General features: G+C 25.8%; 1 protein-coding gene across 1 annotated transcript in view; it reads right to left on the reverse strand.

Moving 5' to 3' along the window:
- LOC122507640 (uncharacterized protein PFB0145c-like) overlaps positions 1-22,259 on the reverse strand; it is a 34,924-nt gene extending 12,665 nt beyond the window's left edge. Inside the window, exon 1 of the mRNA XM_043620455.1 lies at positions 21,111-22,259. Coding sequence (XP_043476390.1) covers positions 21,111-21,402 — 292 coding nt within the window. The 5' untranslated portion in view covers positions 21,403-22,259. The remainder of the gene's footprint in view (positions 1-21,110) is intronic.
- Positions 22,260-25,959: the final 3,700 nt, after the last annotated feature.

Here is a 25,959-nt window from a genome sequence, read left to right on the forward strand (position 1 = left end):
AACACCGATTAAAAGTTAATCAAAGATGACATCATTCTAAAATTATGATCATTTTATGAACAATTGCTTTCACAAAAAATAAATATCAAAGAACAAGTAAACGAATAATTAACTAAAAAACTAAGTGACAATTTAACAACTAAATAAATAAAAAACAATAGAAATAACTAAATAAACAACTAAACATCAAAATAATTAAGTAAACAAATATAAATGCGTAACTAAATATCAATATATGTAAAGAAATAACTAACCAAATAAATAACAAACTAAATAAATAATTAAAAAACTGAACTCAGGGTTCAATATTGCCACGCTTTTGCTCATTTTAAATTCCTCGACATGGATCTTTCATATAATGCTGTATGTCGCTTTATTATAATTATATTTATATATTACTCAATTAGGGTTGCCACAAACATTTAACTTTGTTTTTCCCTGGCTAAAAAATATTTAATTTTACGAAATTTCAATTATTCGGAAATTCTTTAATCAAATATGTATTAGAAAATAAAAATTTCAAATAATTTCAAAAATATTCGATTAAACTTTATCAAAAAAAGAAATTAGTCAACACAATTTCTAGTTAAAAGTATGAAAAATTCAAAATATTTTAGTTTACTCCAAAAAAAATTTCCTGCCATTTCCCAGTCTAGCGGCCACCCTGATTTTAAAATCAATTTTTATTAGAAAATTCTACGAGAATCCAATAATTGAATGTTACTTAAAAATGATTTCTCATAAAAAATTTTGTCAACAAATTTTTTAATAATTAAAATTCATTGACAAATTTTAATGAAAATTTTAAGAATAATTACATTTTTCAAGAAATTTAATTCAAATATATTAAAAATAATTGAATCTGTCTAAAAAATTTGAATATTTATGAAAATAATACAATTATTGTGAAGAAATTTATAAAAAAAATTGTAAATAATTGAATTCTTATGCAATTTTTATTACAGTAATAGATAATAAAAATTATTAAATTGAGAAAATTTTTTAAAAATAATTTAATAAATACATTAAATTATTTATTAAAATAATTGAATTATTGCCAATTGTCAAAAAAAAAATTTCTTAAGAAATTTTTTATTATTGAATTTTATTTGAATTGTTGAATTTTACCAAATATTTATTTTAATAATTGAATTCTTTTGAAAAATTTGGTTAAAATAGTAGATATTGAAAATCACTGAATACATGGAGAAAAATGAGTTTGCTATTATATGGATAGCGAATTTTTAGTTACAGCAGTTAATAATTAGCTGTTGCAGCAAAAAAATTAGCTGTGAGACTTAATTATTAGCTGTTAGAGCTAACAATAATTGCTATCCATATAATAGCAATTAAGGTTAGCTCAGGTAGCTAAAAATTAGCTAAAATAGCTAACTTTTTTCTCCGTGTAGAGGAACATTTTTCGAAATAATTTAAATGTTGAAAATAATTTAATTAAAATTTGAAAATAATTGAATTTTATACAATGATTATATTATTTATAAAAATAATTGATGCTTTGACAAGAATTTTATTACAATTTTGGAAAATAAATGCATTTCTGGGAAGAATTGTACTACTTTCAGGGTTGCCACAGATCTGGAAAACCGGGAATTGTCAGGGAAATGCAAAAGTGTCTGGAAAACCCGGAAAAGTCAGGGAAATTGATAAAAAAATCGGAAATCCCATAATAATTTCAAATTTTGAATTTTCTGTTGCGGGCTGGTTAGGTCGCTGGCTATAAAAAGTACTCCAAAATAATTGTGATTGTACTCAAATTAAAGATCATTTTCCCTCTTTAATTCCTGACCAAGGGAAATAATTTTGGTCAAAAATTTAGACAGTTATGAATTTTTATTTTTGACCATTTACACATTTTTCAAATTTTTGGATTTTCTGTTGCGGGCGGGTTAGGATGCTGGCTATAAAAAGTTCTCCAAAAAAATTGTTATATTACTCAAATTAAAGCTTACTTCTCTCTCTTTAATTCCTAACCAAGGGAAATTATTTTGATCAAAAATTTAGAAAGTTATGAATTTTTATTTTTGACCATTTTCAAATTTTTCAAATTTTTGGATTTTCTGATACGGGTAGGTGGGGCTGCTGACTATTAAAAGTGCGCCAAAAAATTGGCTTTGTACTCAAATTAAAGCTCACTTCTCCCTCTTTAATTCCTAACTAAGGAAAATTATTTTGATAAAAAATTTAGAAAGTTATAAATTTTTATTTATGACCATTTTCATATTTTTTAAATTTTTGGATTTTCTGATACGGGCGGGTGAGGACGCTGGCTATTAAAAATGCTCCAAAAAAATTGACCAGGGTGGCCACCAAAACTTGTGAATAAAATTCACATCTATTTCCCGGTTTTTTCAAGGTTTCTAGAAAATTTTCAAGGTTTTTTTGTTGGTTCAAATTTTACTACAGTAATACTTAAAAAATTCAACTATTTCCACATTTTTTATTATTTTTTATTGCCGAATTTTTTATAGGCTTTTCTTACGATTCTGAACAATCAATCGTATAAATTTTAAAAACTTCAGGGTTTGCCACAAATATTTAATTTTATTTTTTCCTGACTTTTCCCTGATTTCCAGACAAAATTTTCACTTTTTCCCTGACCATAAAGAATATTCTGATTCACTCTAAAAATTATTAGATACTCAAAAAAACATTCTATTACATTTACTTACGAATTTCTTAAATTGTAAAATTATTCGTAAACATCAATAACTAAATTTTTAAATAAGTATTTAATTATTATTTTTCCATAGGAATTAAAATTTTTCAAAACATTCAAATTAAACATTTTTAAAATTCAACAACTTATAAGAATATTAATATAAAATTTTTCAAAAAAAAAAAATTTTTACAAAAATTATAATAAAATTCGTTGCAAGAATTCAATTATTTTCATAAATAATAAAATTTTTCACGTGGTTTCAATTATTTTTAATACAATTTTAAATAAATTTCTCGAAAAATAAAATTATCTTCAAAAATTTTTTGCAAGAATTAAATTAGGTACATTTTACAAATAATGAAATTCTTCGCTGAAATTCAAAAATTTTCAAAATTTACATTTTTAATACAAGTTTTCAAAAGAATATAATTATTTAAATAAAATGTAATAAAATTCGTTGCATAAATTCAATTATTTTTACAAGTAATAAAATTTTCTACGTGAATTCAATTATTTAAAAAAAAAATTGATAAAATTCGTTGTAAGAATTCTATTATTTTCATAAATTATAAAATTTTTCTGAGGATTTCAATTATTTATAATACAATTTAAAGTAAATTCCTAGAAAAATGGAATTATTCTCTTAATTTTTTTGTAAAAATTTAACTACATTTTACGAATAATATGAAATTCTTCGTTGAAATTCAAATATTTTCAAAATCTACTTTTTTAATAAAAGTTTTCAAAAGAATTCAATTATTTAAAAAAATGTAATAAAATTCGATGCAGGAATTCAATTAATTTCATAAATAATAAGATTCTTTACATTATTTCAATTATTTAAAAAAAAATTTGGAAAAATTCATTGCAAGAATTCAATTACTTTTATAAATTATTAAAATTCTTCACAAGATTTAAATTATTTTTAATACAATTTTAAGTAAATTCTTCGAAAAATGTCACTATTTTCAAAAATTTTGTTAAAATTCTTCCAAAGAATTCAATTATGTATTTTTAAAAATTCATGCTATAATGCTTTTAATATTCAATTATTATCTAAAATTTTAACTAATATTCATTTTCAAATCAATTTTTATTGGAAAATTCTACAAGAATTCAATTATTTAAATACAAAAATAAATTATTTATTGAATAAATGAATGTTTTTCGAAACTAAATTACCATAAAGAATTTTATCAACAAATTTGATTTTTTTCGAGAAATTTTAATAAAATTTTCAAGAATAATTAAATTTTTCGAGGAATTCAATTAAAATTGTATTAAAAATAATTGAAATTCTATGATGAATTTTATTATTCATGAAAATAATTAAATTTTTGTAAAGAATGTTTTATGAAAATAATTGAATTATTGCAAAGTTTGCTTAGTTTGCTTTTTTTATCAAAATTTTTTTTTTAATAATTGAATTCTTTTGAAAAATTTTATTAAAAATGTAGATATTGAAAATCATTGAATTGAGAAAAATTTTTTGAAAATAATTGAAATTTTGCAAAGAATTTTATTAAAATTTTTGAAAATAATTGAAATTTTGCAAAGAATTTTATTAAAATTTTTGAAAATAATTGAAATTTGGAGAAGAATTTTATTATTTTTAAAGATAATTGAATTTTTATGAGAATTTTTTTTAATTTTCGAACATAATTGAATTACTGCGAAGAATTTTATTACTTTTGAAAATAATTGAATTTCTCCAATCATTTGTAACTTCTCCAAAATGCAATTTTTTCCAGTTACTTAAATAAAAATCCCTGTCTTCCCCAGACTAATTTTACTTTCCCTGAATTCCCTGATTTCCCTGACCTGTGGCAACCGTGAGAAATTTTAATTTTTTCAAAAAATAAAATTTTAAAAATGGTCAAAAAATTTTTTTTTTTATTTTTAATAATATATAATACTAAAATTCAAGGTTTTTAAAAAAATTCACGTCCAATTCACGGTTTTTTCAAGGTTTTCAAGGTTTCAAGGTCCGGTGGCCACCCTGTTGACATTGTACTAAAATTAAAACTCAAATTAAATCACGAAAATTGTTTTCTATAAATTTTCTATACAAGTGCGAAATTTATTCTGCATTTTAAATTAATGCAGGTCTGGAAAAAATATTTTTTGTACCTGGAAAACCGGGAAAAGTCAGGGAATTTCAAAATAGAAAAACTGTGGCAGCCCTGTTACTTTTAAATATAATTCAATTATGTACCAAAATTAAATTTCTTTTACTGTTTTTAACTAAAATTCTTCTATAAATCCATTATTATTAATAATTAATTAAATATATATTATAGGATTTAGATGGTTTAAGAAGAATTCGAATTATAAAATTTTTCAAGTATATAATTTCTTTAAAATTTCTAATTATCCCTTTGGGACACTGTACAATAACTTTAGAAAAAAATAATTTACCAGGATTCAGACTAAAATTCCCTAACTAAATACTTGACTAAATAAACAAATATATAACTAAGTAAGTGAATAAATAAATAATTATATAACTAATTAAAAAAGAAGCGAGATAACATCTAAAATTTTGTATTTCTTATAAATAATTGCGTTCTAAAAATGATATCAAAATTAACAACTAAAGGATTAAATAACTGAAAAAAACTAAAAAAACAAAATTAATAATTAAGTTACTAAATAAATAAATAATTTAATAAATGAGTAAATAAAAAGAGTTATAATAGTGGTTTAAATAAAATTTAATTTAAAAATATAAAATAAATAATTAAATAACTGAATACTTAGCTAAATGACTAAATAAATAACTATATAACTAAGTAAATAAATAAATATATAACTAAATAAAATGAAAGCGAGATTACATTAAAAATTTTGATCTTCTTATAAACAATTGCGTTCTAAAAAATTAATATCAAAATTAACAACTAAAGAATTATATAACTAAAAAAATAAATAACATAATTAATAATTAAATGACTAAATAAATAAATAATTCAACAAATGAGTAAATAAAAAGAGTTATGATAGTCGTGTAAATAAAATTTAATTTAAAAATATAAATAAATTATGAAACTAAAGAATTAAATAACTAAATAAACAAATATCTAAATACTTAACTAAATGACTAAATAAATAAATATAGAACTAAGTGAATAAATAAATATATAACTGAATAAAATGAAATAAATATAAAATAAATTAAGTAATTTTTATTTTTCGTTTAGGTCGTTGTCATTGTGGAAGCAGTTTGAAATCGAAAATAGACAATTCAAGTTTTGCTAATGTGGTAAAGCTTGATTGCGTAGTCAAAAAGGGTTCAGGAAAATGTGGAAAGCGATACTTAAGACAGCCGAGAAGGGAAGAGATTGCAAAACTTTTATGTTCGAAACCAGCCGAGATTTTTCGAATTGAGGAAGCTGCAAAATTGATGAAACCTGGAGATCCGGAACCACCTTTTCTACCAAATTTAAATGTTTTGAAAAACGCAAAATGCGAATTTATTAAAAAAGAGCATCTCCACGAAGATCCCAGATTAGCTCTTGAAAAAATGCAGGAGACCAGTTTTCGAAACACCATCCACGAAATTGGATTAAAGCCATTTAGAGTATGTTTTTGGTCAAATGAGCAGAACCATATTTTTCAAAATTACTCCAAAACTGATGACGCTGAAGTTGCGATAGATGCTTCAGGTGGAATGGCTAAGCAAATTGTTTTAAAGGATGGATTAAAATCAAAAACAATTCTCATGTATTTGATTGTTATAAACACAGGATTTGGTCAAACTAGCGTTGCGCAAATGCTTACCGAAGACCATTCTGCATTATCCATCCTTCGATTTCTTTTGTTATGGGCACATTTAGGTGCACCTCACCCAAAAGTCGTGACGACCGATGCTTCGAAAGCTCTTTTAATTGCGGTAATTAGAGCTTTTGCGGGCGACTTTACAATAAATAATTATGTCGACTCTTATGAAGAAAAGCTTCCTTCGTGTTTCGTCCGAATTGATGCTGCTCATTTTCTAAAAATATATGTCAATTTTTTGAAGGATTCTAAAAAATCAAAAAGAATTCGAACATTCTATAAAGCAGCAATTGGGCAGTTAATTATTGCCACTGACGAAGAGTTTGCAACAAAGTTGCTAAAAGCAATACTAATACTTGCTTTCTCTGAGACAGATGGCAATATCATTGGAAAAAAAGAAGAGAAAACTCAATGCGAAATTGAAAAGAATTTCCTCCTCAGTCTTTTAAACCCGAAGGAATTAAATGAGGAAGAAGAGGAGAATTCATCAGAAGATGAAAATAATCATTTTGAAAATTTTCTGGAAACTGATTCGAATGAGAGTGGCTCTAATTCATCCAACAAATGGGTCAAAATTGGGAGCAATGTACAGAAAGAAGTATGGCGAATAATTGAGGCTGAAACAGGGGAACACGACAGCGCATATTATTTGCCAGAGTTAGGAGACAAATTACTGAAAGATTTCCGTTGGTTTCCCTTATGGTCCTGCGTCTACTTAAAACGGTTTGGATATGGAAAAATTCCAGCTTCAAGTGCAGGAGTCGAATGCGAATTCAAAAACATAAAAACCAAATTTTTGAATGATGAAGTCCAAACTTTAAGGGTTGACGATTTTGTTCAACGTTTTGTCACGAAATATCTATCCGGGCGTTCAAATTTATATATATCAAAGGAGGTGAAAAATGCTGTGGAAAATAATAAAGAAAACAAATGCAAAATTACTCGATCTGGTAAGTAAATCACAATTATATAATAACGAGGATTATTTTTTTAAATCAAAAGAATAGAATATTCAAATATTTACAATTTATTTATTTATTTATTTTTATTTTTATTTATTTATTTATTTTTTTTTATTTTATTTATTTATTTTTTTATTTATTTATTATTTATTTTATTTATTATTTATTTATTTATTATTTACAATTTATTTATTTATTATTTATTTATTTATTTATTTATTTATTTTTTATTCATTTATTTATTTATATTTATTTATTTTTATTTATTTATTTATTTATTTATTATTCATTTATTTAATATTTACAATTTATTTTATTTATTATCAAATGTTATTAAAATATTATTCAAAAGAAAATTAGTTTAAATTAGTTAAGACTTTAAAATAAAAAGTTTAGCAGAAAAATGTCAGTCGCTGATTTAAATAGTAATATTTTATAAATAAATATTTAATAGTGACTAATTGTTACTTAAATTTCACTTTCATTTATGTCAAAATATTTAAAAATCTTATTAAAAATCTAGTTTCATACTCGATAATTATTTTTAAAACGTATCGTTAAAACTGAAAAAATGGTGAAAAAGTACCGATTGAAAAATTAAGTTTAACGGCACAATTTTTTCATAATTTCTAAGTTAAATTACATTCAAAAATAGAATGATTTTTTAAAATAAATATTTAAATACTTTTTTGTAATAATTAATTATTACATAAAGTTTCAACTGAAACTATATTTTAAATTAATTTTTATTAGAAAGTTCTAAGAGAATTCAATTATTTAAATACAAAAATAAATAATTTATTATATAATTGAATATTTCTTAAAATTGAATCTTTATAGAAAACTTTATCAAAATTTGTTTAAATAATTTAATTCTTTCGAAGAATTTTAACAAAATTTTCAAAAATAATTGAATTTTTTAAAAGAATTCAAAATTAAAAAGAGTATGAAAAATGATTACAATTAAATTAAATAATTAAAATTAATTGAAATTCAAGTAATTATATTAATTATATTAATTTTTTTTAATAATTTAATTCATGCGAATAACTTTATAAAAATATTTTTAATTAGTTGGTTTTTTGCGAAAAATTTTATGAAAATTGTTTTAAATAATTGAATTCCTATGAAATTTTTATTATTTGTAAAAATAGTTAAACGATTGAAAAAAATTTTATAAGCAATAAATTTTTTAAAATAATGGAATACTTTTGAAATTTTTTTTATTGAAATAGATATTGAAAATAATTGAATCGTTAAAAAAATTTAATATAATTTGTTGAATTATTTCTAACAATTTTATTTGGATTTTTGAGAATAATTTTTTTATTTCAACTTTTAGCGAGTTTAAAAAAGAGCAAATTTTCAATTATAAACCCTTATTAATTAAAATGTTCCTATTGCAGAACACGATAAGAAGAAATTCAAATCAGGTGAATGTTCCTTGTGTTCCGCTCCATGTTATGAAAAACTTTGCCCTTCCTGCAATAAAATTGACAGTGCACCTGCAATTCTAGCTTCCAGAGAGATTGAGAACTGGAGAGGTTTACCTCTAATCGAAGTAGAAAAAGAACACAAAGTATTGAAAGAAATAAATCGAAATCCTAAAAAGGAAAGTAGATATTTTGATAAAAATCAAGAAACATTCGATTCTCTGAACTTCGAAAATTTAAAGAAGATACCAACAATGTTCAATGGCAATCACATTTCTCAAAAGGTATATTCTTAACTCATTAATTTTCTATGATATTAAAATATCTGACAAAGAAAAAATTGTTTTTTCTTTCAATCGTTGATTATAAACGTTGTGATTAATTGAGATTTAATTAGTAATTAAATTTTTCTAATTTCAATTCATGAATGTCTGTTTTTGAATTAGTAAATTTTACTAATAAATATTATTAGTTATAAATTAGTTATAAATTATTAGTTATTATTATTAGTGAAATTTACTAATTCAAAAGCAAAAAGTCAGTCAATAATTCAAATTAATAAACACTTTGTTAATTCTTCTAAAATTAATAAAAATTACTATTTATTATTAAAACTTACTAATTCAAAAGCCAGTCACTAATTCAAATTAGCAAAATATTTTTACTACTTCAAATTTAGAGAATTCTTAGATGTTCTAAATATCACTTGATTTGTTTACTGTCTCTAAACCTTTAAACGTCCAAATAAACCACAATTTCTTATTATTCTCAATATTAATATTATAAAAAAATCATTTTTGTGTATTGATAAAGTTAATTGAAAACAAATATTTAATGTATTTAAGTTGTTGAAGATAATATATTTTCATTTAATTAATTTATTAATTATTAATAATTATATTTATGTAATAACAGGGTTGCCACATGTCAGGGAATTCAGGAAAAAGTCAGGGATTTTTATTAAAGTACTAGAAAAAATTGAATTTTGGAGAAGTTACAAATGATTTCAAAAATTCAATTATTTAAAAAGAAAAATGTTGATAAAATTCTATAAGCAAACATTAAATTATTTTCATAAATAAACATAATTTCACAGGAACTCAACTATTTACAAATTTTTGATAAATTTCTTCGCAATTATTCAATTATTTTCATAAATAATAAAATTTTTTTAAAGAGATTCAATTATTTTCAAGAATAATAAAACTCATCATAGAATTTCAATTCTTTCAAATACAATTTCAATCGAATTCCTCGAGAAATGTAATTATTCTTGAAAATTTGATTAAAATTGGTCAAAAAATGCAATTATTTTTTTTATAAAATTCTTTATAAGAATTTAATTTTGAGAAACATTCATTTATTTAAGAAATCATATTTTTGTATTTAAATAGTTGAATTCTCGTAGAATTTTTTAACAAAAATTGATTTAATATAGAATTTTATTAAAAATTTAATATGATACTAATAATTGCATATTTAAAAAATTATAATATGAATTTTTAAAAATAGTTGCTAATTGAATTCTTTCGAGAAATATTAATAACATTTTTGAAAATAATAGCATTTTTCGATGATTTTAATTAAAAAAAAGTAGTTGAATTTCATAAAGGTTTGAATTAAAATTTTTTTGAAAATCTTAATTCTTATGATATAATTACGATTAAATATTCGTTCCCCGACAAATATCTTAATTTTAGATTCCTTAACGTATTTTCCTTATAACTATTTTTCCTAATAGTTACTTTTTTCTAAAAATATTTTCCCAATTCATTTTTCCTAACTCACTATTTTTAAAGCCTTTTTTCCAACCCAGTCAAGAATTTTTATTTAAAGTTTTCATTAAAAAAAATAAATAAATAGAAAAAACAAGATTGTCAGACTTAAAAGTGCTTTTCTACTTAAAATAAAAAATTTGTATATTCAAATAAAATTTGTCTATAAGTTAAAATTACTTTTTGCAAGAGAAAAGTAATTAATGTTCTTTACCATTGACGTAAATACATTAAGCAGAAAAAATTAGCTTGTCTGACCGAAAACTACCTTTTCTACTTAAAAGTAAAATATTTGTATAAAACTAAGAATGTTTTCTAAAAGCGATAATTATTTTTTCCAGAAAAAAATTCTTTTTAATTTTTGTTATTAAAGGAATTAATTAGCATCTGAAAAATTAGCTTGTCTGACTAACAAAGATCTTTTCTACTTAAAACTTTAATACTTCCCATTAAAAATTATTTTTTCTACGTAAAAACAAATTTTTTGACGGAGAAAAAGTAGTTTCTAAATTTTGTTAAAAACAAATTCGTAACTGAAACAATTACCTTGTCTGACCAAAAAGGAGTTTTTCTACATAAGAATAAATATTTGCTATTAAAAATTATTTTGTCTAAGTTGAAATACTTTTTGCGGGAGAAAAATATTTTGTATATTTTTTAACCAACGAAATAAATAAATAATTGAAGAAATTAGTTTGTTTGTTCAAAAAGGAGCTTTTCTACTTAAGAATAAAATATTCGTATTTAAAAATAGTTTTGTCAATATCTTAACTGCATTTCGCTGATGGCAAATAGTCTTCAAATTTTTTATGTAATAATACAAATACGTAACTGAAAATTTTAGCTTGTCTGGACAAAAACGCGCATTTCTTCTTAAAAAAAGAATATTTCGATTAAATGATGGTTTTATATATCACAAAACCAGGGTCCATTATTGTTCTACTTTAATTTTTTCATTACAATTTTTAGGAAATTAGGAAAATAGTTTTAAGAATTTCATTTTTATTAAATTTGTTTTTAGGAAATTTTGAAATTAGAATTCAAAAATTAAAATAATTGGTAGGGAATCTTAAATATTTACATAAAAATTCGAATTCGTTGTCGAATAATTTTACAATTAAAGAAATTCGTAAGTAGATATAATAGATAATAGTTTTTTTGAGTAGATATACTAAATTTTTAGAATGAATCAGAATATTTTTTAGGTCCAGGGAAAAGTCAGAAGTTTATCTGTATATCAGGGAAAATCAAAATTGTTTTTTGTGGCAACCTTGATATTAATAATAATAATAATAATAAATCAAATTGAATTAAAAAAAATAAAATAATAATAATTAATTTAATTAATTAATAATGTTTTTTGGATACCCTATTTTTATGTTTAAGTATATTATATTTAAACAGAAATAAATCTCGTTTATTTGAATATGTTCAAAAGTTTAAGAGAATTTTTTTTATTACACGGCAAAATACATGTGTAATATTATTAATGCATATTTAAAAAAATTATAGGCGATTAACTTCAAAGGAAAAAGCTATTCTTTTACGAATACTTGTCCATTTGACTCACTTCTGCAAATATTTTTGGTAGCAGCTGCTGATAATCCGCCGGCAAAAGATATTTTGACGAGATTGCAAACTACAATTCCCTTGTTTAGAATAGTATTAGCCATTTTAAAACAAGGCCTTAATAGTTCTGCGTATCGCAAAAGAGGAGACATTTTAAAATCGTTGGTAGAAAATTTAAATGCAGAATACATCAAGCAAACGACACCCACCAACTTCACCGTAATATGTGAAATGAGCGTCAAAGTCATTGCCAGTTATTTATTGCAAAATTTACCTGCCTTTGAAGTTTCGTCAACATGCACGAGCCATTGTTCCACTGTCACCAGGCAATGGAGAGTTTTACTCTGCGAGTGCAATGCTTTAGGAAGCACAAACTTCCAGGAGATACTTTTTCCATCTTTTCCAGAAATTGCTTGCAGAAAGACAGAATGCAATGGAATCGTAAATCGAAAATTTACTACAAGCGGTAAATATTTCCAATTCACATTAATATAATACAGTTCTACAAATTTATTGAAATCAATTATCTTGAAATGTTTTCTCAGAAACTAAAATAAAATAACAATTAAAATTGAAATTAAATAAATAAATAATTTTTTTTTCATTTTCCGGCAAAACATTTCAATTATGAAAATTCGCATTTCTTGAAAAATAATTTCTGCACTGTTCTGTTAATTCTACAACTTTATAGAAATTGATTAGTTTGAAAAGTTTTCTTAGAAACTAAAAGAAAATAACAATTAAAATTGTAATTAAATAAATGAATAATTTTTTTTCATTTTCCACACGGGTTCATAACAATATTCAAGAATAAAATATTTATTACATACTTACTTCAATTCATTTAAAATTAAAAAATTTCTTTTTTTTTCTCCTGAATTTTTGAAAACTCAAATGAACGGATATTTTTTGTATTTAAATGATTTTAAAAATTACTTAACCGAAAAGAAAAATAACTTAACATAGGGGAGACTGGGGCGAAAAGTTAAATTGTGAAAACAGTTAAAATTCATTATCTTTCGAACGGAAATAGTTACAGCATTGTAATTTTAATTATAGAAGGGTGTTATCACCTTAAATAAATGTCCGGAGTTATGTGACATTCTGCTAATTTTTGTGGTGTCCATATTTAAATTTTTTTTTCACCCTACTTTTGAAAATTTTTTCGTAAAAGAAAATATCAACTTTTAAGTATATTTTTTGCGAAAAGGGGCGAAAAGTTAAATGTATTTTTACATGTTATTAAAATTTTTTTTTATTTTTCGTTTTTTTGGGTTTATTTGTTTAAAAATGATTTATTTCACTTTAGGCAAGTACTCTATCAAAAAACAAGACCGCTCACGTGAAATAAACCAAAAAAAATTTTTTTTTTTTTTGAAATTTCAATTTATTAACTTTATAACTATTCTAGAGCTTTTGTTAAGTAAACAAAGATCTTTTATTAACTAAATTTCTTGTTTACGTATACTTTAACTTATCTACTACTTAACACCTATCAGAAAATAGTTTTAGTACTCTCTAAATCTGAATTAGTGCGGATTCGTTTACCAATTTGAATTAGTAACTTTTTTTACTAATTTTTAGTAGTTTTTTACTAATTGCTAGTAGAAAATTACTAATTCAATTAGTAGCACTAATTTTTTACTATTTCAAATTAGTAAATTTTCTACTAATAATTAGTAAAAAACTACTAGAAATTAGTAAAAACAGTTACTAATTCAATTGGTAAACGAATCCGCACTATTTCATTAGTAGAAAACTACTAATTCAGATTTAGAGAGTAGGCTAAAAATAGAATTTAACTTTTTGCACCAGCATGGGGCGAAAAGTTAAAAAAAAAACAAAATTTCCAAAAAAGGACAAAACATGTATTGTATGCGAAAATATCAGAAACTTTTTTATTGAAAGTTGTAGGGGATAAGTTGCCCTACAATATTGATGTATAAATATTTGCATCTAAGCGGATTATATTGTCTAAAAAAATCATTTATGCAAAATTTAACTTTTCGCCCCAGTCTCCCCTAAATCTTAATTTATATATAAATCGCTTTTTAATAAATAAAATAATTTTGTTACAAAAAATAAAAATTGAAAGAAATAAAAAAAATATTTTGGTTCATTTGAACATTCGAAACTTTAGGAACATATTTATTGAAGCTTTAAAGCTCATCCTGGACTTATGTCATGTATGAAAATTAAAATGAAATTATATATTCTAGGTCCATTTGCTATATTGGAAATAGATTTGATTAACAAGAGCTGGATACAATTGAATCAAGTGCCAACTGAGTTTCAAGATCCTCTAAATTCCAATGATACATATAAACTCATTGGAATTATAAGGTTTTTGGGAGATCTTCAAGCTGTGGAGGAAGTTGGGCACTACACTGCAATGTGTTATCGTCAAAAGCAGTGGTTTGAGTATAATGATCTAAGTGACAAAGTTGCACGAATACTTTCTTCTACTAAAGTGCAACCGGAATTAATAATCTATTTTAAAACTGAGCAGTAAAAATAGTTAAATAATTAAAAAATTATTTAAATTCATATTATGTCAATTAATTATTTCTAACATATCCCAACTTTATTCTCACCTTTGATTTTATAAAAGTAAGTGTCAATGACACTCTGAAAATAAAATTTTATTGCATATTAAAGGCTTCGCACTCTTCTACTAAAAGCTACTATTTGCTACTTTTTTTATACGAGGCTACTTTTTGGCTACTTTTTTGAGCCTAATGCTACTAAGGCTTCGTCCATAAATTACGTCACACTTTTTAGGGGGGGAGGGGGTCTATGAAAATGTGACTAATTGTGACAAAGGGGGGGTGGGGACCATTTATTTTGTTATGTCACACTTTATACTCTATTTATTATAATGAGAAAATTGTAATAAATAAAAATATCAAATATATTTCTTGTTTTTAAAATATTAAAAAATGTACTAATTATATAAGTAACTTTATTTATAAAAAAAAATTCGAGGGGGTAATTACTGATTAAAATGGTGTACACTCTAATACACTAAATTTTTCTGCTATTACGCGTATTATCCAGTATTACAGGGTATTACAGAACTATTACAGGGCATTATTGATTATTACAGAATATTACCTCTATATTATGTGGTATTACACTGACGTAATAATGCTCTATTACACTCTATTACGTGACTATTACATCACTATTACGTGAGGAGCATACACGCTAATACACAAGTAAATACCCCCTCGGTAAAATTAGATATTGACAGTGATTCATTTTGGAAAAATTTATTAAAGGGGGGTTTACGAATTGTGACGTAATTTAGAGGGAGGGGGTTCCTTCAGATGTTACTTAGTGTGACAAAGGGGGGGAGGGGGTCAAAAATTGGCTAAAAACGTGTGACGTAATTTATGGACGAAGCCTAAAAGCTACTTTTCTCAACAAATAGTCAAATTTAGATTTTTAGTTTTCACATTTCCATTTAAAAACAGTGTTAAAATCTAAAATCATTAATGAAAAACGACAGTCAATAAGATATTAGGAAAATAATTTTACCGACATTTACTCTATCAATAGTGACTAATTATAAATTGTGTTTAGATTTTCTCGCAAATGATAACCTTTAATTTAAATTCCCTGTTTTTCCCGGCTTTGACTTAATTTTTCCCGGTTTTTTTTTCTTATCAAATTTAAATTTATTTGATTTCAAACATAAATAAATCTACAAATGGTTTCCAAAGTTTGTATTAGATTTTTTATGAATAGTTAAATTGTTTTGACGAGTTTCTTTAAATTTTTTGCAAATAATGTTTTTTTTTAGTAATTTTAATTAAAAATTTATAAAATATTTGAATTAAACAAAGAATTTTTTCAATTTTTCAAACAAAAAATCTTGTCTCTTCATAATTATAGTTAAAAATTTGATTAATTCAATTTCATTAAAATTTTTGAAAATAATTAAATTGTAGAGAACAATTTAATTATTTATAAAGATAATATAATTGAAATTTCGAGGAGAATTTCAAATAATTTTTAAACATAATTGAATTTCTGCGGAGAATTTTATTACTTTTGAAAATCATTAGATTGTTTTTTTCGAATTTTATGGAAATTTATGAAAATAATTGAATTCTTGTGAAGAATATTTTTCAAAAATAATATTCAAAAGAATTTAGTAAATCTGAAAAATTTTGCTATTTATGAAAATAATTGAATGTAGAGTAGAGGGGGGTAATGTAGTACAGGGGGTAATGTAGTGCACTGGCTTTACTGACTAAACGAATGAATTGAATTACTTGCCGTTGGTATGATAGGGTTAAGGTATCAAATTATAGTAATGTATATCATTTTGGCTTTATTGTGCTTCTTCTAAAAGAAGTTGTGGCGTCACTTCAAAAACACTAGATTTCGAAACCATATTTCCGTTTTTTTAGTGACTTGAAAAAAATGTAAGGCTCGTTAAAAAAGTATCAGGAAAGTGATTTTCCATGTAAAATTTACTTCTGAACACAAATTTAGTGTTGTTTTGACGCTTAATTTTGTTTTTATTGAGATATTGAAGTCAACGTGAAGAAAGTGCTTGGGGGCATTGTAGTGCACTGGGTTGGGGGCAATGTAGTGCAATTATACAGAGTACCGTAAATATGTATTATTTAAAAATGTTTTCTTTTTGTAAATTTTTGCAGTTTTCTTTCAGTTTTATTTAACACAGGGCCAAAGAAATCTCTACTTTATGGTGCTGTCCACGAGACGAGATGATATCATGCAAAGTCTCGTCTCGTGGGCATCACTACTAGTTTATAGTTTTTTAAGTTTCTTATGTTCCTAATATTATATCTAATAAAATAAAATCGTTTATGATATATTCTCTGCTTTTTATTCCACTAATAAAGTAGTGCACTACATTGCCCCACAAATTTTAGAATGTCGAAAAACAGTGCCTTCAGTTTTTTGGATATAGAAAAGCTCCATCTACATCTACAAAAAAATAATGTACACCATAAATGTAGCTAGAAACATTGTCTTTCCAACGAGTCCTTATTAATCAAAATTGGTTGAAAATTGCGACCACAGGAGTCTTCGAAAGAAAAGTGCATTACATTACCCCCTTCTACTCTATTGCGAATAAATTTTTAAAAATAAAATTATAATTATACGGTGACTAACTTCCCTTGATTATTTTCGAAAACTTTAAATAAAATTCTTTAAAAGAAGTAAATTATTTGTAATAGAATATCCCAGTAAACAAAAACTAATTGAAATAAATTAAAAAGAATTCACAAAGAGTTTCAGTGAATCCCGCTTTGTGACAAATACGAATTGGAGCTATGTTGCAATTTTCCTGAATTCGTCAAACTGTATTGAACTTCCTAACCTTCTATTCTTACTAATTCAATGGAAAAGTTTTGGGGCCTTTAATTTTTTTTAATTCGTCAGCACGAATTCAATGCATGCCTTGGTCATTTCTTACGAATGCGAATTCGTTTGCACAACTTCAAGACAATTCAATCGAATTCAATCGAATATACAAAGAGCTTGAATGAATTCCGCTTTCTACCAAAAATCTTAATTGATTTCAATCCGTTTGAATTAGTTTTTTTTACTGGGATAAAGATATTTCAGTTACATAAAAAATTTTCAATTATTTGTTTATAAAAATTCAATTATTTTGAAATAACAGAATTAAAAAATCTTATTTTTCAAAATTTTCAAAAAAAACTTTGCAAAAATTCAATTTTATTAAAAAATTTGAAGTGTGTATCTTTTTTTAAATTAACTAATAAAAATTTTAATTATTAATCTTGGCACTTAGAAACATGAATACATTAGAATGTGACTCCTTGTAAAATTTAATTATTTATCATTTATTAAATTAAAATACTTTGAAAATTCGATTTTTTAAAAAGTTTTTAATGAAATTATTTAATTCTTTTTTTGTCACCGAGGCTACTGTTTCCTACTTTTTTTTGTCATCGAGGCTACTATTTGCTACTTTTTTTTTGTCATCGGGGCTACTTTTTCCTACTTTTTTTAAACGCATAATGGACACTGAAAAAAAAGTTCTGGTTGGAATTACCAGAAAACCTGTTTTTAACTAGAATTTCGTGTTAAATATGCCCCAACTAGATTTTTTCTGGTTGGGTTAACCAGAATTCTAGTTAATTTAACCAGAATTCTGGTTGTTTTAACTAGAATATCGTGTTAAATATACCCTAACCAGAACTTTTTTTCAGTGGAGTGCGAAGCCTGATCATATATCACACGTTAGCATGTTATTAGATCATTAGCATTAGAACATTAGTAGTTTTTTTAGATTCCAATCATTAAGGACAACCCGGAGAGCAGATTTTGCCGCGCTTAATATCGCCAAAACCGTGGCTGAAGAAGTTTTAATTTTTATTTTAATTTTTTTAAATTTTCCAACCCTGGGACAACCCAGGCTCCCAGGGTTGGAAATATTAAAAAATTATAAAAAAAATTTAAATTTCGTCAGCCACGGGTTTAACGACCTTAAGAGCGGCATAATTTGCTCACAGGGTTGTGCCAGGGTTGGAAAATGTAAAAAAATTAAAAGAAAAATTCAAAATTCTTCAGTCACGGTTTTTGCAAGCTTAAGAGCCATAAAATCTGCTCCCAGGTTTGTTCCAGGGTTGGAAAATGTAAAGAAATGAAAAAAAATTCAAATTTCTTCAGCCGCGGTAAAAACAAGCTTTTCCCATTGCCTAGGAATCTTTCATAAGCAAGGGTGGCGCCAGAGTATAGATCTTCCTTGTCTCGGCCTTGCGCCAAAGTTGGCACTTGATTTTGCAAACCTTTACCCAGGGTGTCGCCAGCCTTGGGTCATTTTTTAACGAATAAACATATGTTTATTCGTTATTATAATTGGGTCGATAAATTGCAAAATTACGAAAAAACTACTTCTCTTTAAATGCACGGAGTAAAGTTAATAACTAACAATAATAAATTGTTTAAACAAATAGACTTCTGTATATTATTAATGAAATATATTATATAACAACATTTACAGTAAAAATTATTAGTGGTTTAAACACAGAAAAAAGATAGTATAAATTTTGTTGCGGGGAATTTTAACCAATGCTAATTCACATAGAAAGTGGCGCCCTCACTTGGGTGAAAATTTGTTGCAGCGAATATTTACCCCAAAATCAGGTTAAAATTTAAACTTTGTTTTTCTAGTGAAGTTTTATACAAGATTTCAATAATTTTACTTTGGTATTACGTCAGTAATCTTCGTACATGGATTGACAAGTCTTATAAATAAACAATACACATTTTTTGTTAAATTATAATATTAATTAATTTTTATTGTGGAAACTTGAAGCCGAAATTGAGCCGAAATTTGTCGTACATTGAAAAATTGTTAAAACGCCATTTTAAGCATTTTTGAAGGTGGTTCTGCCAGCTTGAAGTAAGGGTGACAAAACCATGGATTTTTTTTAAAATATAAAGGGCCGGAAATTTGGCAATGGGGCATTAAATTAGCCCTAAATGAGCCCTTAATTATGCAATAGGTCCCATCATGATCCGACAATATATTTAATTTCAATTATTAAAAATTTGTTAATTGTTTATTTAAAAAATTTAATTAGAAAAATCATTCAAAAATAATTTTTGAAAGATTTGACTATAGTTATACTTTTTACACTATAAAAATCGGAATAAATTGCATTTTATACCAAAAATACTGTTTTTGTGACAAAACTTGGAAAAGAAGTCGAAAAAGTCGCAATTTTTTAAGAAAAGTCGAAAAAAGTCGCATTTTTTGAAAATAGTCGAAAAAGTCGTAATATCTTAGGCCTAAATTATTTAAAAATCATTAAATTTTTAACTAAAATTTTGAAAATATTAACCCTAGAAGGAGTAACTGGGGTTTAAAATACGTCTCAAAACTTAAAAAATTATTTTTTCGTTTTCAAATCCTAACCATTATTTAATTTTTTTTTAATTTATGAAAAAATGAATAAAACCATTGCTTTTCTTACTAAAAAGTAAAAAACCATTAAAATTCACTAGGTAGGTACCATTAATTGACTTTACGTCAAATAGTAACCTTTCAAAACGATATTCAAGTTTGGATTCAGCGACCTCGAAAACCCCCGAGTAGGCATTTTCAGACAGATTCGTTAACCTAAAAATTTTTTTGGGCGCTATTTTGAATTTTGAATTTTCGACAACGGATTTGAAATCAGCGACCTAGAAAAACCCCGAGTAAGCATTTTTAGCCAGATTCATTAACTTTTAAATGACTTTTTTCGATGGCCCTATAGAGCCCATGGACATACAGGGCACGACATTTTTATGACTTTATAGAGCTCAGTGACAATGAAGGGGTTAAATTCAAACACTTGAGTGAATTCCAGTACTCGATTAAATTAGAGCACCCTGAAAACCTCCCGGTACAAAATTTCAAGCAAATCCTGATTTAAAATTTTTTTTTGTCCGCCATATTGAATACGCCATTTTGAATTTTGATTTTAGATTCATAATTAATTAATTATGGACCCTGAAAAACCTTTAGATACCAAAAATGGTAGAAATTAAATTAATTAAAATAATTCGGAACTTAAAGAGTTAATGAAAAACAAGGACAAAGGACAAAGTCTCTCTGCCCTTTTTAGATTTTTTGTTAAATTATAATATTAATTAATTTTGATTGTGGAAACTTGAAGCCTAAATTGAGCCGAAATTTTTCGTACATAGAAAAAGTCTCAAAACGCCATTTTAAGCATTTTTGAAGGTGGTTCTGCCAGCTTGAAGTAAGGGTGACAAAACCATGGATTTTTTTTAAAATATAAAGGGCCGGAAATTCGGCAATGGGGCATTAAATTAGCCCTAAATGAGCCCTTAATTATGCAATAGGTCCCATCGTGATCCGACAATATGGTTCTGTCAGGTTTACGTAGCTAATTTCCATCACCAGGAACAGTTCTAATAACATACATATTATTCTCTTTATCTCTGACGCATCTTGCCTCGCTTTGGAACCCATTACTTTTATTTTCGTTACCTTTCTTCTTTTTCTTGATTGCAACCTTCTTAACATCGTATGTGGTATTAGTAAAGGATGCATTTTTGTTTTTTTGTAATAATAAAGCTAATTCTTTTTTGAACTCCTCATTTTCTTCAACCGCATATCTAATTATCCGTTGCACTTCAGATGATAATCCTACTTTTGCCTTGGCTGCAACCTTTAAAAACATTTAGAACCAATTAAAAATTATTGGGTATCTAAACGACAACGGAGCAAATATGTGAATTGAATAAATAAAATACCAATTCGAGATTTCTTTCATATTGAACTTCACATTCCCCAAGTGCGGAAAACAATCCAAACCATGAATGGAGATATAAGCAAGGAATAATTTGAGGTTATGACTATCAATTAAACTTTTATTAAAAGTGTTACTTTTATGAAAAATGATATATCAACTGTCAGTTTATTCGGGCTTCAAAATGATATTTCAACTCTCTTTTTTTTTAAATTTCATTTCAAAAGCTATGTATGGAATACTTGAAATTTTCGAGAATTCGATTGCATGCGATATCACGAATATTTCGAATACTTGATAAATTCGGGTACTCGATTAAATTAGATTTTTTAGATTACTGAAAAACTATCAATAATATGAAAATTTCGAATTTATGCTATGTATCCCGTCCCAAGTAGAAATGTCCGAATTTCGGACGGAGTTAAACACCGGCATGGTACTGCCGGTGGTACTGACTCAGTACTGACCGTCGGTACTGACTTTCGGAAGCCGATCAGTACTGGGAGTATACTGACTCCAAAACCGAATCAGTAATACGTCGGAGTTAAAAAAGTATTAAAATCAGTACTGGCATAACACCAAATCAGTACTGCGAAGGAGTTAAAAAACAAACAAAATATGTTATAATGGCATTAAACCGGCCATTACCCAGATGCGAATTTGGGTTGGCCGCCAGAGTTTGAAGGTTGGCCCAAGGTTGGCCTAACTTTGGCAAGCGAAGTTTTGATTGCCAGAGTTTGCCCAACTTTGGCAAGTACTAGTGCCCACAGTTGGCCCGACTTTGGCGATAAAGGTTGGCACAACTCATCCAAACGTAGTTTAAAAGACTTGATTATTCTTGGTTGACCGAACTCTGGGCCACGGTTGGCCCGACGGTTGGCAAAACTTTGTCAAATGCAGTTTAAATGACTTAAACTTTCTTGGTCGGCCGAACTCTGGGCCACGGTTGGCCCGACTGTTGCAGCTTAAATATACATTTTGCGTTATGCACTCCCATGTGAGCGTAGCGTAGTGGTCAGTGTATAAGTCTTCGGTGCGTTAGGTTAGGGGTTCGATCCCAGCGAGCGATAGATATTTTCGAAAATGTATGTATGAGATTGTGTTTAATAATAATAGGTAAAGGTTATATCTGATGTTCCCGCTAATAATAACGTGTTAATTGTTTAAATAATGTAGTTTTTTAATAATTTTTTACCTTTGGCTGTTGAAGTTGGCCAAACTTTGAAAATTGTGATTGGCCCAACTTACGCATCTAAAGTTGTGCCAACTTTGGCGTCAGTCTTTGGACCAACCATTGAAATGTATAGTTGGCACAACTTCCTTATGAGTTGTCGGGCCAACCATCGTCGCCATTAGACGGCGAACCGTTATCATCTGTATGGTTGGCCCAACCTCTGGCACGAGAAGTTGGACCGACTTTGTAAAAGTTGGCCCAACTATGGGCCGACCAAAAAATCGCACCTGGGTATTAATAACAACATCGTTTGATTTATTAACTATTAAAATATTTTCGAACATTTTTAAAAACATTATTCATCAACAATAACATCCAACAGTTTATTAACATTTTATTAAATATTTTTACTATTATGTATTATTAATAATACATTTTTTTTAAATGTATAAATATATGTGGACGTCCACATGAAAAGGGCCCATATTGTCGGTTCTAGTTTTCGAGATAATCGCAATTTAGTAATTTTTGAGCAAATTCTTAATTTTTTTTTTATTTTTTATTATCAATCTACATGTTTTGACAAGTCGAATCATGCGGTTTTCATTAATTTATCGATAATTTAACTGTTTGATTTCACTGGTTCTTTAGAAAAATGAAAAGGGCCCATTTTGTCGGTCATTTGCAAAAGTAATCCGTATTTTAAAAATGGAGGTATAGAAAAATTTAAAACCTCTTGATTTTTCATCTCTAAAGTGTCCTGGACTGTAAACAATTCTAATCTGAATAACTTCTCAGAAGAACCAGAGATATTGATGTTAGAGTCTTTTTTTCGTAATTATCGAAATGAAAATTTGTATATTTCGTCAATTTTTTCATAATAGAGACTGTCAAAAATTTTTAAATAAGTTTAATATCTATTCTTTTTCTTCAAATGACACAATAAAATTGTACGTAATCATTAATCCTGTAAAAAAATGGTTTTTTAATAGAAAAACTGTCCTTTTTAAAAAAGGGCCCATATTGTCTGTTTCTCGTACTTAAGTACGAAATTTTTCAAAATTAAGAGGGGGGAAGGTTTTAAAAATTTAAAACTTATTGGTTTTTCATCTTTTAGGTACCCTGGACTGTAAACAATTCTTATCTGAATAACTTTCCAGAAGAACCAGAGATATTGATGTTAGAATCTTTTTTTCGTAATTGTCGAAATGAAAATTTTAATATTGCGTCAGTTTTTTCATAATAGAGACTGTCAAAAATTTTTAAATAAGTTTAATATCTATTCTTTTTCTTCAAATGACACAATAAAATTGTACCTAATCATTTATCTTGTAAAAAAATGGTTTTTTAAATAGAAAAACTGTCCTTTTTAGAAAAGGGCCCATATTGTCGGTTTTTAAATTAATTAATTAATTAAGGGGAGGGGGTGGTTCTAAAAATTTAAAACCTGTTGGTTTTTTATCTTCAAGGTGCCCTGAACTAGAAACAATTCTTATCTGAATAACTTCCAAGAAGAACCAGAGATACAACAATTAGTTGGTATCGCAATCTTTAATTCCGTTTTTCTCGAAATGAGGTTTTTGGCGTTCTAAACTTTGAAATTCCGTAACTCAGCGAATTTTTAACCAAAAAAGTTCTAAGACCACTCAAAATTTTCCAAATTTTGCCAGGAATACGCCCATATAGATAACTCAAATAGTGCCAAAATGGGCCCTTTTCATGTGGACGTCCACATATATACATTTTTTTTAAATGTATAAATATATATACATTTTTTATTATTTAAATAAATAATTAAATAATTAAATAAATAATTTATCAAATTTTTATGCTATACCTATTAATTAATACATAACGTCTTGTTAAAATGTATATAAATATATGGGTGATTCTTCTAAAAGTGCCACTTTTGAAATTAGATTTTTCAACTTATTTTTTTTTAAATTATATGGTTTTTTATTGAACTTACCTTATTTCATACTCAAGAGTAAGAATTTCGAGTTCCGCGAAATTAATTGTTGAAAATATTAAAGTTTTTTTTTTCTTTAAAGAAGATTGATTTTGTTGCTCCAATTGATCAATTTTATTTGTTTCGTAATTTTTTTTTATGAAATATACATACTAATATAATTCATAATAAAATTGCACTGTTTAAAAGAATAATAATTTGCATATTTTAATACTACACTGAGAAAACTGGTTTATTGGACTAAACATCTGGAGGGACAAATCGTTGATATTTGAGAGTTAGGTATTGGATAACAATCTAAATGTTTAGGTTAATATTTTCAAATCAATGCAGGTAAATACTAAAAACAAAAGAAAAATTCGAACATTTCAAGGAAAAAGCTTCGGATGATTTCTTTAATAATCAAATAACAAATTAATATAAGCCCGTGTAGAAATGGTAGTTGGGTTCTAGTGGGGACCACACTAGTTTATCCCATTTGAAATAGGGCTCCAACTAGAGAAACTGGTGGGGTTCTAGTCGATTTTGTCACGCTCCTGTTGATAGGGTCCCGACTAGAAGTTCTAGTTTACTTCTACCGGTTCTAAAAATTATTATTTTTCAACTTAACCTATTTACAATTGAATTCTTCATTCACATTAACATTATTAACGAATGTTGTACACGTAAAACCTGGAACTAGAATTAAAAATCTCGTGCCCATGGGGGATCGAACCTTGGACCTTGGGGACTCCAGTCGGATACACATACCTCACAGCCACGCTAGGTTGGAAGGACCTTTGCTTAAATTACATTATGAATTATGGAGAGATATTATTCACTCTTATTTAACTCTGCATTGTTAATGATAGTTAATAATAATTAATTATAACATTACTAATTACATTACTTTTTATATTTTTATATTTACTATAATTATTATAATTATATTATTAAATTTATTATTGTAATTGTAAGAAAATAACATAATTTTAATTATTAATTAATGTTTTTATTAATTGTCAAAAAGATTTTTATTAGATAAAATTGTTTTATTTGAATTTTTTGCAAGAATATTCTACAATATTGAAATTTTCTTTAAAGTATGTTAAAAAATTAAATAATCAAATAATTTGCAAAATTTTTTAATAAATAATGCTGGTAAATTTTTCTGTTAATTAATCTGAATTATTTATCTAAAAAGACAATTTATGTATAATACTTGTACACTAGTTTGTCTAGTTGGAAATCAATAAGGTCCTGATCAGTTTTCTCTAGTCTAGGTTATCCTAACTAGAATCTGATAGTTTTCTAGTGAGTTTTTCTACTCTAAATTATCTAACTAGAATTCGATAGGGACCTGACT

This window comes from Leptopilina heterotoma, unplaced genomic scaffold (assembly GCF_015476425.1).
Source record: "Leptopilina heterotoma isolate Lh14 unplaced genomic scaffold, ASM1547642v1 Lhet_493, whole genome shotgun sequence".
Classification (NCBI taxonomy): Eukaryota; Metazoa; Arthropoda; class Insecta; order Hymenoptera; family Figitidae; genus Leptopilina; species Leptopilina heterotoma.